The sequence below is a fragment of the Triturus cristatus genome, chromosome 7 (assembly GCF_964204655.1).
Source record: "Triturus cristatus chromosome 7, aTriCri1.1, whole genome shotgun sequence".
NCBI lineage: Eukaryota > Metazoa > Chordata > Amphibia > Caudata > Salamandridae > Triturus > Triturus cristatus.
In genome coordinates, this window is record NC_140590.1 from 426,729,430 (window position 1) to 426,744,656 (window position 15,227).

The window sequence follows — 15,227 nt, forward strand, 5'->3', positions numbered from 1 at the left end:
CCACCACCTACATTGCGTTCTGGCATTCGAGCTGTGTCTCTTCCTGTGTCGGCGCCAAGTTCTCTCTCATGGACCTCCAATCCCTAGAGCGGTTTTCTCTCCTTCTCCTCTTCTTGGTTCTTGTAGTGTCGCCATCCCATCATTTTTCTCCAGCCAGTCAGCTGCATCCTGCGAGGTTCTGAAGAACTCCTTGCCCTTTCCTGTGATCACTCTTGGTGTGGCCAGGTATTTCATTGCATATTTGTAGTTTAGTTGCCGCAGCCTCTGCTTCACTTCTCGGTAAGATCCTCTTTGCTGTTGCACCACCCTGGAAAAGTCTGGGAAGATTCTCACCGCCGAGTTATCCACCTCTATGTCTCCTTTGAGGCGCACTTGGGTAAGGATATGGTCCCTATCCCTAAAATGTAGCAGTTTCGCTATCACCACTTGCGGTGGTGCTCCAGGTATAGGTGGTGTCGCTGGGACGCGGAGCGCCCTCTCTAGGGGGAAGCAGTTTGATAGCCCGTCTGGCGCAACTTTCTCCTGCAGCCATCTCTCTAGGTAGGCTATCATACTGCAGCCTTCAATTTTCTCCAGCAGGCCGATGATTCTGAGGTTGCTTCTCCCCGACCTGTTTTCGGCATCTTCGGCTCGAGATTCCAATTTTTTCACTTTCGCCTTGAGCGTTGTAAGGCGTTGTTTCATGGTTACTATAACCAGCATCGTTTCAGAGAGTTGACCATCTGTTGTCTTGACGTGGTCCGCCAGTTGTTTGCGATCTTCTCTGAGTAGGCCCAGATCCAAGGGCAGCAAGTCTATTTTGGTTTCCAGTCGCTCGCTGGATGAGGTAATGGCTTGTAGTATGTCCTGCAGTGAAGGGTCGCCAGCAGGTTCCGCCTGAGAAAGAGGCATCCCCCTCTCCTCCATCTGCTTGTCCGATGGGGCCTCTTCTCTTTTTTTCTTCTTGAGGGCCTTACCCATGGTATCCTCTCGGTCTGCCGTGCTTCTGGTACTATATGCACTCATAGGACACCCCCAGGACAATCATGTCCGTCTCTGCAGAAGATTCCTCCGGTAGACGCTCCTGTCTTCAAGCGCGTCTTGTGTCTATGACACGCGTCTCGATCTTCTCGTCTACTGAGATGGGGGGGCAATGCCGCACTATGTTCAGGCCCTTCGTGCCCACTGTGAGGACAGCTATTTGTGTGTGCAGTCCTCGTGTTAGTGGTTCTGCTTTCTCCCAACTGGACCTTCGCAGATGTGTTAGTCGCGATAAGGAAGGCCCTCACCTCTGACTTGTTCAGCAGGTCGGGGGTCAGGTATTCAGGTCGCCTTCCAACAGTAATTGTGGGCCCACCTGCTGGTATTATACTGCACGTCTAGGGCAGGGAGTTTTCCCTCTCATTTGGGAGGTGATGTATCTGGGGGGGTTCTGCTTCCCTGCGTCTCCCCCAGCACTCTATGCTGGTGCTCTGTCCATCTCTGGGCCCAGCCACCAGTTGTTCCAAGACAGCATGGCCTAGTCGCCTGGTTTAGACCTATCCCTAGAGTCCGCCAATCCGCTGTCTTCAGGGCTCCAGGTGCAGTTCATTGTGCGCCCGCCTGTGCATGGGGCGAGGTCTCTTCAGGGCCGCCAGACATTTGAGTCAGGTCTCTTGTTGGTACCTCATGCTGTGGGGACCTCCGATAGTTTAGCAGGGTTCCAATGTTTCAGGTCAGGGGCTGCACTCACACCCCAGTCACTCTGGTATTGCCCCTTCTCCCAACTGCGTGGGGTCGCCGCAATCCTCTCACCTCAGGGGGGCACAGGTCCTGCTCACCGTCTCTCAGCGGGACGTCTTCCCCCCTTCCTTCGTCCTCGGTCACCACACGATCCGGCACTCGAGCTTGTCACACGAGGCTCGGTCTAGTCCATGCCAGCTTCCACTCTGCCCCTCAGGTGTGAACACAGGAGGAACCTTGGAAGCTCCAGTCAGGTTCTACGATGATACTGTGGGGGGGACACCCGCTGCTGCTACTATCCGCTGCTTAGTCCCCGCTGTGCTCCCGAATCCTTCACTGCTCGTTGGGTGACGCCATCTTGGCTCATCTCGTGGCCGGGATCGGCTCCCGCAGCTTTGCCAATTCCAATCGCTCGCCCAGGGTTTCATCTTCTGTGGAACCCACCTCACCCTTATACAACAGTCGGGTGCGCCTTGGGGGCCCCGGTCTCGTTCAGGGCGTCAGGATGGTTGTAGATGGTGGCTGGCCAACGGGAACTCATAAGCTTGCTGCTCACTCCATCGGCGCCAAGCCACGCACCCTAGGAAAAATGATTCTAGGCACCTTATTTAGAGTGCGCATGACCCGCTTCGCCTCTCCAATACTTGCGTCAACGGGGTGTTACTTTCCTGTGCTAAACATTTGGTGAACTCTTGACTCAAAAATGGAGGGCCATTGTCAGTTCACAGCTCCTTGAGGAGTCTATGGGTGGCCATGATTTTTTCCAAACAAGGTATTGTCTAACTAGCAGATGTGGAATCCATGATTTCAATTTCAGGGTATTTTGAAAAATCATCGATGACAAATAGTATGCGTCTACCATCTGGGAGACTACCAAAATCTGTGCTGGCCCTCTGCCAGGGCAATGGCGGGATATTTTCAGTGATGATGGGTGCTGGTGGGGCTGCAGGCCCAGCAGCTTGGCCCAGGGAGCACTGGCAAACAGTCTGTTCAACTAAGTTGTCCAAACTGGGAAACCAGACCTTGCATCTCAGTCAAGATTTCAACAACGAATCAAACATATTCTTTCACCTCTTCTGCATCAAGCTTTTTGCTTTCTGTAGTAGGTCTGGCATGTCTCGACAGATAGTCCACAGGATTTTGAGTCCCTGGGCGAAAAATAGCTGTGAAATAATATTCCTGCAATTGTAGAATCCATTTTTCAATTCTCAGCAGGGGCTTGGACGATGACGCCATGAACATCAGGATGAGGGGTTTGCGATTCGTATGAACCTCAAAAGGTTGGCCGTAGAGATACAGATGGAAATGACTGTGAGAAGTTGGCCTGGTATATGCGGTCCACTAATTATAGTGGGCACCTTGTACCAGTCCAAACAATCCCTTATTGGTAATAGCTTAAAGACAACCTTTATTGAAAGCTATCCTAGTGGTAGCTATGGAGAGCAGCCTTCAGGCTAAGTCTTGAAGGAATGTAAAGCAGCTTGTTTTACCAATCTATAATCTCTTGAATGGCTAAATGAAAGACAACCACACCAGGTAGATATATAAAATATATGTATTTATTTCTAAACACCCCCTCCTAATCTCTTTATGAGGCTAGAGGTAAAAACACATAAGTTACACTTCAAATATAACAGTATAATAACACAAATACACATTAGGCCCTAGGGGCGAGCCAAACCATATACAAAAATAGTGGTATAAGAACCACGACTTAACTAGACACAAAGCCTAGAGCCTGTAGAATCGCTGGGACCCCAAGGAACCACCCAAGGTAGTGACACAGGGGACACAGCTGCGAGCTCCTGTTAGCTTCTATGGGGAAAGTCGCGGTTTAGATTTTTAAAGATTTTTAAAGATTAGGAATGAGTCAGGACCAAACCCCTTGGGATTTCTAGGGTCAACACCCACAGGAACACCGGAGTACTCGTGTTACCTCACCAAGGGAAGCCGGGTGCATAGGTGTCAAATGGTGTCAGGTCACGTCGTCGATTTCAATGGGAGCTGGCAAAGAAGTGCTGCTGCCAGGAAGATGCAAAGTGTCCGAAGAGATCCAAGCCTGGATCAAAGTTGAGAAGAGCCTGAAAGCAGAGGGGACAGAGTCTGGGTCACTTGCCAGTGACCAGGAGGATGATAGGCAGATGCCCACCGATGTCAGGTGATTTCAGGTGAAGAAGGTGAAGCTTGACTCATCAGCCACGAGGACCAGGAGGTGTTGAGGACAACTAGGAGCTGGATTCGAGCTGTCCCACGAAGGATGTTGAGTGCTGCAGTGTCGGTACCCGGATTGGACACAACAAGCCTTGGAAACAGCAACCCACACAGAAAGGAGAAAGATGCTTTGGTGCAGACCAGCAAGGTCTGAGGGACTCGCCACTTGGTTGGGAGTCGGGGCACGTCTGGAGCAACCAGGAAAGCCCAAGGAAAATCAAAGTTACCCCCTCAGGGACCCACCAGTCGACGGACCAGGGATCGCAAAGGGACCTCAAGAGGAAACACAAAATGGCGGCTCATGGGTCACTCGGGTGACTAGGCTGACAATCTTCAGTTGATTCTCTGCTTGAGGTGGGGGCTTCAAGTAACCCCAAGCACGACTTCAAGAGATGTTGAGAAGTCAATGCACTTGAGAAAAGTACACGGTGACCAGGAGTTCCAGTTCCACGCTACTCACGAGGGCTGCGGGTCTCGAGCTTTGCTGGGGACTTGGGTTGGCCTCTGAGATGTCTGGAAATCCTCTCCTTGGGCTGCAAATACTTCTGAGTCCAGCAGGAGCTTCGGAGATGCAGACTGGCAAAAAGCTTCATTGGTGCCTGTCAAGCAGGGGAGTCACTCCTTGACCCCAAGGGAGATTTCTTCAGTCCTCTAGTGGTTGGTAGAGCGTCAAAGGTCCAGGATTCAGCTTCAGAGTTTCGTCCAGGGATATCTAAAGTTCTGGTTACAGAGGTTGCTTACTTATACCTAAGGAAGGGGTTGGACTAACTCTGGGGACCCACCTATGAGAGGGTTTGGAAAGAGGGGTGGCTACACCCATTTCCTTTGTCCAGTTTCGTGCCAGAGCAGGGGCTGAAAGCCCCTGAATCGGTTTGAGCTGGACTGTGCCCCCAGTGCAGGACTTCAAAGCACTCTGAGAGTGCTCCCACCCAGCCCCAATACACATAAGCCTGTCTGGGAGGTGAGTTTCGGTCAGCAGCAGGAGGCCAGACCTGTGTCTGTGGCTGCAGCATCCATTTTGTGATGCCAGGGCTCTATTAGATTTCTACCAGGTATACCAGTACTGCCATGTCTCTTTCTCTAGAAGGGTGGGATCAAATCCTCACATCAAGAACTGATGTGAGGGTATGATTCCAAGGTGTTTGACACCAAACACAACATGTTTCCGTGCAGCCCGTCCAAAGTTAGCATTAACCGTTTAAGATATAATGCACTTAAGAGTATATGGTCAGGTTGCACCACTGACAACCCCGGAAAAGAGATTCCGAAGGCTGCAGAGGGGCTCAGCTCATGCCTGGGCACCCTCTCACATATAGCCAAGCACCCTGCCTTCTGGATTGATAAGGCCTGCCATAGGGGTGACTGATATAGGTTACTATGAGCAGTGATAGGTGGGATATAGTGAACCTATACATTAGTAAGGGGTGCATGCACCACCTTACCCAGGCTGCAGTAGCAGACCTGTGGTGTCATTTTGGAGGTCTTTCCAGTGGTGGCACAATACATGCTTCAGCCCCTGGTAGGCCTCTGGGGTACCTATGCCCTGGGTACATAGTATACCATATACTAGGGACTCAAAAGGGTACCCCAGTATCCAATCTGGAGTGTACCTAAAGTACATGCAATCAATTTAGAGAGGAAGCCACTAGGCTGGGGACCTGAATAGAAGGTTCCCAGCCAAACTAAGTCAAAAGCCATCAAAACACCAGGAAAAAAGTGGGGGCAACCATGTAGTCAGATTCCACCTTCCTACAATGACGACATCCCCAATGCACAGCAATGGCTTCCTTCTCAATGTGAGAATAACGCTGCTCCATCTCGGTCAGTGTCCGGCTGGCTTATGCCACTGGAGCCCATTCCCCATTGTTTTGCTTTTGAGATAACACTGCTCTGAGGCCAGTACGGCTGGCATCTACTGACAGTTCGGATTCCCTAGCAGGGTTGAAGTAGACCAAGGTTTTGCCGGCCAACAGTGCCAGTTCCGGTGCCATATTATATGACCATACCAAGGAAGCTTCTTACTCTGGTCACAGTGGTTGGTGCCGATGCAGCCTGAATGTCCTGGACTTTGATGGGATCAGATAGCAACCCATCCTAGGAAAAGTGATACCCAAAAAATGTGAATTCCTTTTGGAGAAAAGCACACTTATCTCTGTGAAGTGTTAGACCATTTTCTTTGACTCGTTGAAAAGTGGCTCTCAGGCGTTCAAGATGTTCTTCCAGCCTAGGGACATGGACAGAAATGTCATCACTGACATTGAGGACTCCTTCAAGACCATCAAGTACACTCCTGATGGTGTCCTGAAAGACCTCTACTGCGCTGGAAATTCCAAAATGAAGGCGCTTATATCTTCTAAGGCGCACCTGGGTGGAGAAAGTGGTAATGGCTAGAGATTCCAGGTCCAACATAGTTGGTGATAACTAGCTCTTAGGTCTATCTCTGAGAACCATTTGGAGTCACTCACTTCTAACACAATGTCACACCACAACCCACCTGAGAGACCTGCACTGGCTCCCCGTCAACAAGAGGATAACCTTCAAGCTCCTCACCCATGCACACAAGGCACTCCACAACACCAGACCAGCGTACCTCAACAGACGACTCAGCTTCTACACCCCCACCCACCAGCTTCGCTCCGCCGACCTTGCCCTCGCCACAGTCCCCCGCATCCGAAGAGCAACCTCCGGTGGCAAATCGTTCTCCCACCTCGCCGCCAAGACCTGGAACACCCTCCCCATCCCCCTACGGCAGACCCAAGGCCTGCTGACCTTCAGAAGACTCCTCGAGACCTGGCTTTTCGAGCAGTAGTAGTTTTCGCCCCCCAGCGCCTTGAGACCCTCACGGGTAAGTAGTGCGCTTTACAAATGTTCTGATTGATTGATTTATTGATTTATTGATTGATTGATTGATTGATGTCATCCACGGTGGGCGTCAGATGACGCTCTCATTTGATAGCCAGATTAGGTAGGTGCATGTCAACATAGAACCGTACTTCTCCAGTTTGCTTAGGTTTGTGCGCTACGACATTTGGGGACAACCACGGAGACGGACCATCGACCTTCTCGATAATATCCACTCGTTTAAATTTGATTAGTTCCTCTACTACCTTTGGCCTCAGGTGGAAAGCCTCTCATCGATGATTCTTGGCTACCGGCTGTATCAAGTTGTCGATATGTAGGCAACTCAGACAGTCTTTTAGCCACCCTATTCCTTCAAACAGTACATATCATCCACTCTTCCTTGGTGTATGCTGAAGGCGAAAGTGAAGAGTTGAAGGTTCTCTGCAGTTCAGTGGCAAAGCAACATCCCTGTGTCTTCTTTGGTGACATACACCTTGGCACGAGTTGAGTGAGACTCATAGGCAATCTCGGAGTAAATACTCACACTGGAGTAAGAGGAGAGGTGGATCTGTAGGTGAATACTTTTGTGATGGTGGGTCGCAAGGTAGGTTGCACAGGAAGTGTCAGCATCATGGACTCCATGTTAACGGATGATCCAGTATCAATCTGCGCCTACACTTGATGACCACCAAGTAGTACATTGCACTTCGGGATGTGCTTTCGGGGGTATCCCTCAAGTTGCATGGCATGTATAACATGGACTGCCCATTTGATGTCATCATCGTCCATGTCCCCTTTGTCCTCTGAGACCTCTGCTGCGTGTAGAGCATTAACAGATTTGGCCTCCGACCTTTCGGGGCACTGAGGAATGACAGGCCTTTGCAAAATGATTAGGTTTGTTGCATGCTGAGAACCTTTTTCCTTGAGCTGGGTGCAGCCCTTGGTGTGGGTAGGGGTAAACAGTCAGAATATCGAGTTTTTTTTCCTGACTTGCCCTAAAATCGAGTGCAAAATATTGGGATACAAAAATATCGACTGTCAGAATATCGTGGTAAAGAATATCGAGTCTAAGGTAAGTAATATATTTTTTAATAATATCGAAGTCATTAATATCATTTTAAAAAGTATCAAAGTCATTAATATTGTTTGCAAAAATATAGTTGTTAAAAATATCGTTTTTTTAGTTACTGTTATGTATTTTAGTATCTATATTAAAATGTATGTGTTCTATTTTTTTGTCTAAGTATTGCATTTGGTTTTTAATCTATGTATTACATTTTTAGAAGTTATTAATTTTATTTTAATTAAATTTTGCATTTTAGTTCTGTAGAGGGTTGTGGGTTTATAGTGGAATGGGGTGGGAAGTAATTTAATTATAATTAATTAATATTTTGTATTAATTAATATTTATGTATTTAATATTTTATATTGGAAATTGTGGTAATTAATTTATTACTAATTATTTATTAATTGGTTGTTAATTATTATTAATTATGTTAATTGTGTTATTTTATTTAGGAGAGGGTTGTGGGTTGATAGGGAAGTAGGGTGGGAAGTAATTTAAATATAAATAACTATTAATTTTTATTAATTAATATGTATGTATTTAATATTTTTTTTATTAATTATGGTAATTAATTATTTATTAATTGCCTGTTAATTATTATTAATTAATTGGTAATTATGCTAATTGTGTCATATTTTTTTAGGAGCGGGTTGTGGGTTGATAGGGGAGTAGGGTGGGATGTAAATTAATTGTAATACATTTTGTAATATTTTAAATATAACATTTATTTAATGTAATTTTATAGTGTTAATTGTGTGAATTAATTTATTAGTAATTGTTTTTATTTTGGTTCTTATTTGTTATCAATAAATTAATTAATTGTTAATTAATTATGTTAATTGTGTCATGCTTTACAACATTGGTGGGGGAAGATGGTGGGAGGTAAATTATTATCATGGATTGGGAATAGTCATTTTATCCCCTACGCTATCCAACAGTTTCCCTACTGTTGCACTTATTGGAGTTGGAATAATTATTATTAAGTAAATATATATATTACATTTTATATTTGTATGTTTAATTTATTTTTACATTACATTTATTACTCATTGTTAATATTTTCTGATAATTCTAAATATGTTTTTTAGTTATATGTATTATTTAATTTATTTTACATTATTTTTTATACATGTAAAAAAACACAATATTTTTAACTTCAATATTTTTAACAACAATATTTATTTTTCAATATATTACTACTTATCATTATGAAGAAAGGATGTCGATATTTTTGACCGATATTTATGTCTCGATATTTTGGGAACACGATATTTTGTCACTCGATATTTTGTCAGTGATCCGTGGGTAGGAACCTCCACACCCATAGCATGTCTTAGGCATGGAATTGGTTTTAGTACTTGCCTTCCCTTTGTCCGCGGTTTCGATAGCGAATGCGTTGACGGGTTCCATCTGGATTTGGTGCTGTAATGCTGTCGCCGTGTGTGTAGCTCACACCTTGGACTCATCGTCAGCATGTCCGCCATGGGCATTCCTGGAACTTGAAGAATGTTTTCTTTAGTTTCATTGAGGAACACCCTTGAATAAATTGAGCTCGGATTTCGTCATTTTCATCCCGCAGTGTACAGGAGCTAGCTAAGTATCTAAGGCGGGCGTAAAAAGTATCTATGGATTCATTAGGTAATTGTCTGGCCAGACTCAACAAAAAGTCAGGGTTTGCTAATGGTTTGAAGTGTGCTGTTAGAGCTCGTTTCACCGTGCCATACGTGAAAGACGGTCCAGCTTCTACGACTTATTTTCCCAACTTGTGTAAAGCTGCCCCTCCCAAATGTAGGAGCATGGGGCGTTGCCTGTCATCGTCTCGGGCCACAGCAGCAAAGTAGGTCTCCAGACGCTCCTCCCAATCTTTCCACTTTGCCGCTTGAGAGGATGGAGGACAATCAACCAAAAATGGTTCCACTGGGGATATGGCTGTCTTGTGGCCATTTGGGGTTGTTAGGATAGTGTGATGGAGACAATGAGACATGCTCTCTCTTTCCCTTCCAACAAATAGCCAGGTCAAGCATAGCCACCACCACAAGGAACAGAATGCAGTGAGACGCGCAGAGTCCACTGACAGCAGGCCTCACTTATACAGCCAAATGCATGTGTGCATTTGCGGGGTTCAAACAGGTATATCTACCACCAACCTGGAGCACACTGGCCAGCAGCTCCATGTAGAGTGCTTTCTGAACCTCAGATGAAATGCACATGCAGTGCAGACGAAAAGCCATGCCTCCCCAGTGTTCCTGGACGTGCTAGAACTGTGACGTGCCTTCAAGGCAAGGAGGAAAATGCGGTAGATGCACCCTCAGCACAGCTCTGGCCAACGGGCCGTGCGCCACTGAGGAGACAAACCACAGCCATGAGTGCCGCCGCAGGGAGCCACATAATGCAGGAGATGCCCAGGAAAGATGAGGTGAGGCGGCAGGTTGAGAGTGGCCTCTTCGTGTATGCTGTTCAGCGCCACTAGCAATGACTGTGAGGCACACTCTTAGTAGTTGTTTGGTACCGTGAGATCACGCTGCAGGCCCATTTATTAACTCCCATTGCCTATGTCACGGCCGTGACCATCGGGACACAACAAAAAGGGCTGACCCTGAAAACACCCTTCCTTGGGGTTAACACAGTGGGCTCACCCACCAACGTGAAACATAACTGGTACCATCCCTCCCCCCAACACTCCGGACCCAGTCAGGTGCTCTCAGGCCAGGGCATGTGCACAGCGCTGGAGGGGGCCCCCTGGAACTCAGCCCCCCTCGCATTGTGGGGCCCGCGTGGCTATTGTTAGGCCACTGGGCATGCTACAGGCAGCTGATTCCCTGCAGTATTTTGGTGTATGTGTGTGTCAAATGTACTGAAGATTCAACCCAAATCCACCAATACTGTCTGTAGAGAGACAGGCAAAATGAAACCTGATGTTGCTGACCAATGGAATGAAAAGAAATGAGAGTGATGATGAAGATAACCAATGGTAATTAATGAATGGGCTCACAGCCTTCAAGATCTCGCAGATGACAGCACCTTCGCAGTCTCAGGGGGGGCTTAAAGATGAATGTAGGCAGAGAAATATATGGTCTGCTATCTGCATTTATTCAGAAAAATGAGTAAAAACTGGAAAATGGTAGCCTGAATTGTAATGTAAGTGCAAAGAAAAAGCTGGAGAAAATAAAAAGGATCAAGGCGGTTAAGCAGCCAAGTTAATGGACATATTGGTCTTCATTTATCACCAATATTAATGTATATTTACTGAAATGTTATCATAGTGTGATAGCAACTATCAAGCAGAGGTATGTGGTCTAAATTCAGAGAGACAATGAAAACTGTGCAGAGATAGCACCCAATGATGACCTGTGAAGAATTATGACTTTTGTTGAAATGCTTGGAAGACTCGCTGGTAATGTATGCAGCAGCCTTTCTTCACCGAGGTGGCACCATCTGCCTACTGAATGATAAATACAAGGCTGAAAAAAGACGGGTACATGGAATCTCTGTCATCAACAATACGGAGCTTAGGGGGTAGAAAGGCAGGTCGCCCCCCACTCATTGGCTAATTTCAAAACAAGACCTGCACAGAAAATATGTCAAAAGAGCAAGTTTTCATCAGTAACCCTTAAACATTCAAAAACCTCTTTGTTTCGAACTATCATAAGGTGGCCGAACTGTGTGCCGTCCAAAGATCGGGTCTGGTGTCGCTCAATTTTTAGAAGAACCTTATTCGTGTCTGTATGTGTAAAAAGTGCCTCCCCCATTTTCCTCTACCTGGGATGTGCACCACCATGAAAACTGTGGCACTGAGGAACTAGTAATATGCTTGGCAGTGCCGCAGCGGCACCGCCAGAGTATTACCAGCCTCACAGCCCTGCAAGACCACCAGGGAGTGTGGTTTTGTGGCATTCCGACTCCCAAAGTCAAAATATGGCGTCTGGACCACCTACCATTCCGCCACAATGACTATGGCGGTTCAATGGATCACCCTAGTCGTAATAAGGCCCATAGTGTGTAATACAATTTGTTTCAGAGAGGATAAAGCAATCCAAATTATATCACAGTCACATAGCTAAACATCTCACAATATAATTTATTTTCATATTTTAAGAAATCCTATAAAACATTTGCCACAGGGCAATCTTTCACATTCTTGTGCCTATCGTTACAGAAGAATCTTTTGCACAAATTGAACTTCAAAGGATGTACTCTGGGATACTTACTTGGAAAACTCAATATTACACTTCTACATGGATTCCTCGGTGACGATGAACTCTTGAATTTGAAAGATTGTTTCTGTCTATTTGTAGTTGTTCTTTAATATAATGTTTATTGAAATGTCTTTTTTCCAGAATGTTCAAGAGTATTTCATGCTGGAGGTGCTCGACTGGTGCTGTGCGGTAAATCTTGGGAAAAGTTAGAAGCACTGCATGACGCATTAATAAGTGTAGCGGATCCCAGTGTGGTAAGGTTTTTCTGTTGACACCTACAGACATGTTTTGTATTAATATCATAAGTATATTTTTGTTGATTATACTGTATGTACACTGTTTTAGGGTTTCTCATTATTTAAAAGTGGAAAGGTGCATCCAGCAGTTGGAGTAGGGACATTATCAATGCACCTAAAATATGATTTAGCAGCGTTGAGATTCCGCATAATGTGTCAATTGGATTTGGCTGCAAGTGACTAAAAGAAGTGCAAAGGGTACATGACTAGAATTAATTAGGGGATGAGGGTACAGAACGCTGTCTCCAGCTTTCCACTGTTCCTCGTGATATTTAGCATGAAAAACTTGCATAATTAGTGGCGGGAGCGGTAATCCCTGAGGCAGATACTGCTGTGGGTCATTCTGTGCAGTCTGGTGTCTCTGGACCCAGAATTACACGTTCTGAAAATCTTTGTTTCAGTGAAAATTCTGGATCAGAAACACAGGACCAATACCTGGATGCAAGACTGTGGTGGCTGCAGGCATCTTTGGCATCGAGCTTCTGCCTATGCAACTCCTGCGCAACATGGGTAACTACAAATGCCAGTGGCGGCTCATCCGCCAAGGCAGAGGAGCATTGCCCCACTGTTCGTTGAGCAGTGCAAAATAAAAATAAAATGATAATAACAGGAAGTTATTGTCATTTTTTTTGTGGGAATCCAACTCCAGCCAGCTCAAGCAGGGCAGGACTGGACTCCCCTCCATCAGAGGGAGCAGGAGGGGTTTACACCCCCTCCCTAAGTGTGCATGACTACTTGGTCGGCCCTCTGGGGCTGTCCAAACTGTCATGCGCACTTGGCATGTTCTCCACTGGGCTGTGTTGCACAACCCAGTGGAGAACATGCTCAGCCTCCCAGTTACTGCCTGAGCAGCGGTTTCAGCCACTCAGACCAATCACGACGCTGCTCTTGCTGGTAGAGTCCAGGAGACTGGGTGCTTCTAGTGCTCTGCAGGACTACGGGAGAGACTGCAGCGGCAGGCAAAAACAAAGGAGGTAAGTCAAATTTGTATGTTTAGATCATGCCTCCCACACCGCCATCCCCATACAGAGGCAGCCGCCACTGGCAAATGCTCTCCCCATTGCATAGCAGTCTCTAGGACCGGGACAGTGCTTCCCTTTCCAACTGCAGCATTCCCTGCTCTCCAAGAGGGGGTACGTTCTAACAAAAGACGACTAAGTATAGAGCCCAAAATCTGCAATGTCTGTTGAAAAGGACGCAGTGAAACCACTGTGCAATTTATTCAGAATGCCAGCCTCATAATCTCTTAATGGCTGGATTTTGCTGCAGAGATTCTGGACCTCATCTGCCCCACAATTGGACCACATTACTCATAATGAGCTCTTTAATGTTTAATGAGTACATTATATATGGCTTTGGTGTTTGATCAAAGAAGGCAGATTAGCATTGTGCAAGTTGGATACGGCATGAGCAATTTATTTGTGATGTTGGCACTTGCGTTGCGCTCTTTATGTGAACCATTTCTAGTCACATCAATGTACAAAGATTTATTTGTAAAAATATGTTTTGAAATCAGATTTGTACTGGGGTGAGATTACTCAAGTAGCTCACGTTCCAATAGAAAACGTTTATTGTCAGAACCCCTTTCGGAGGGCCATGGGGCACGCAGAGGTTACTAGGGCCCAACCACGGAGGTTTACTCCTGATGACCTACTATAGATCCTAAGCGACTGGGCCACGTACCCCTTCTACACTTGACTCTCAGGACAGTGTGGACCGAGCAGTCAAAGTCTCCCTTGCGTGGAGTTGTGAATATAGATTAGTGAACACCAGTGCTTTATTTGTAAAATATTAGGTGCAGGTGCTCTAATTTTTTAGGAGTACACACCCACTTCCCCAGCCCGCCCACTTCGTCCTGTGGCCCCACCCACTTCCTTTATTGACTCCACCCACATCCACAAGCCTCAACACATCAGAGCCGCTTCCTCACTCCTCGAGTTTCACAAGAAGCTGAAGGCCTGGGTCTTCACATAAGCTCCTTGGCGCCTCACATCTACATACCTGCCCAAGTGCATGGATACTCTCTCGGGTCATTAGTGCACTATACAAATCAATATAACATAACAATATAAAACATGGAACACCTATGACAATAACTTAAAAGTGAAATCAAATTCGGGAATGTTTGGAAATCTCAAAATGCAGCTTTAGGAAAGGTCATTTGAGTACTTGAGGCAGCTTTACAAACTAAAGAGAATGTACTGTGCTGTTTAAAAGATAGGAAGGGATGAAGGCAGGAATATATTACAGAAAGCAGCAACAATGCAGGCAGGAAAGGGAGTACTGGTGTGAGGAAATAAATAAGTAATGGATGACAGAAGAAAGGAGTAAGAAAAGAATGTGAAAGAAAGAAATGCAGGGACAGAGGGAGAAATTAAGTGAATGATGTGTGATGGATGAATCAAAAGAAAGAAAAGGAGGAAGAAAAGCCAAATAAAGGGTTGAGAATAAGAGAGTAAGAAATTAAAGTAGGGATGAAGGAAGGAGCAGGAAAAAAAGAAAGTAATGAACGAATTAAGGAAGAAGGATGAAATGCACCAAGGGATGGGGAAGGAATGAGGGTGTATGGAAGCAAGAATGGAAAGAGGAAAGAAGGCGTGGCTGGAGGTGCTGAGGAAGAGCAAAAGAAAAGGCAAAAGGCGGGACAAAGGAAAGAAAGGAGGTCATGGGAATGGATAAGAGTATGAAAATTACTGGGTGAAGGTGCTGCAGAGGGAATACTGTCAGTGTAATATTGCAAAGAAATTGAAAAACAAAAGATTAAACTACATTTGTGTACTTATCACACCATGTATGTTTATAAAGCACATAATCACCAGAGGGGGCCTTAACACCAAATTAAAAAATATTGTTATCCAACTCAATGGCACTAATTTTATTGACCTCAGAAAGATGAAAGACCGGATGCCACACCAT

The 15,227-nt window shown here is 45.8% G+C and overlaps 1 protein-coding gene across 1 annotated transcript in view; it reads left to right on the top strand.

Moving 5' to 3' along the window:
• DHRS7C (dehydrogenase/reductase 7C) overlaps positions 1 to 15,227 on the top strand; it is a 202,356-nt gene that overhangs the window by 37,726 nt on the left and 149,403 nt on the right. The window contains exon 3 of the mRNA XM_085616720.1: positions 12,157 to 12,269. Within this exon, the coding sequence (XP_085472846.1) occupies positions 12,157 to 12,269 (113 nt within the window). The remainder of the gene's footprint in view (positions 1 to 12,156; positions 12,270 to 15,227) is intronic.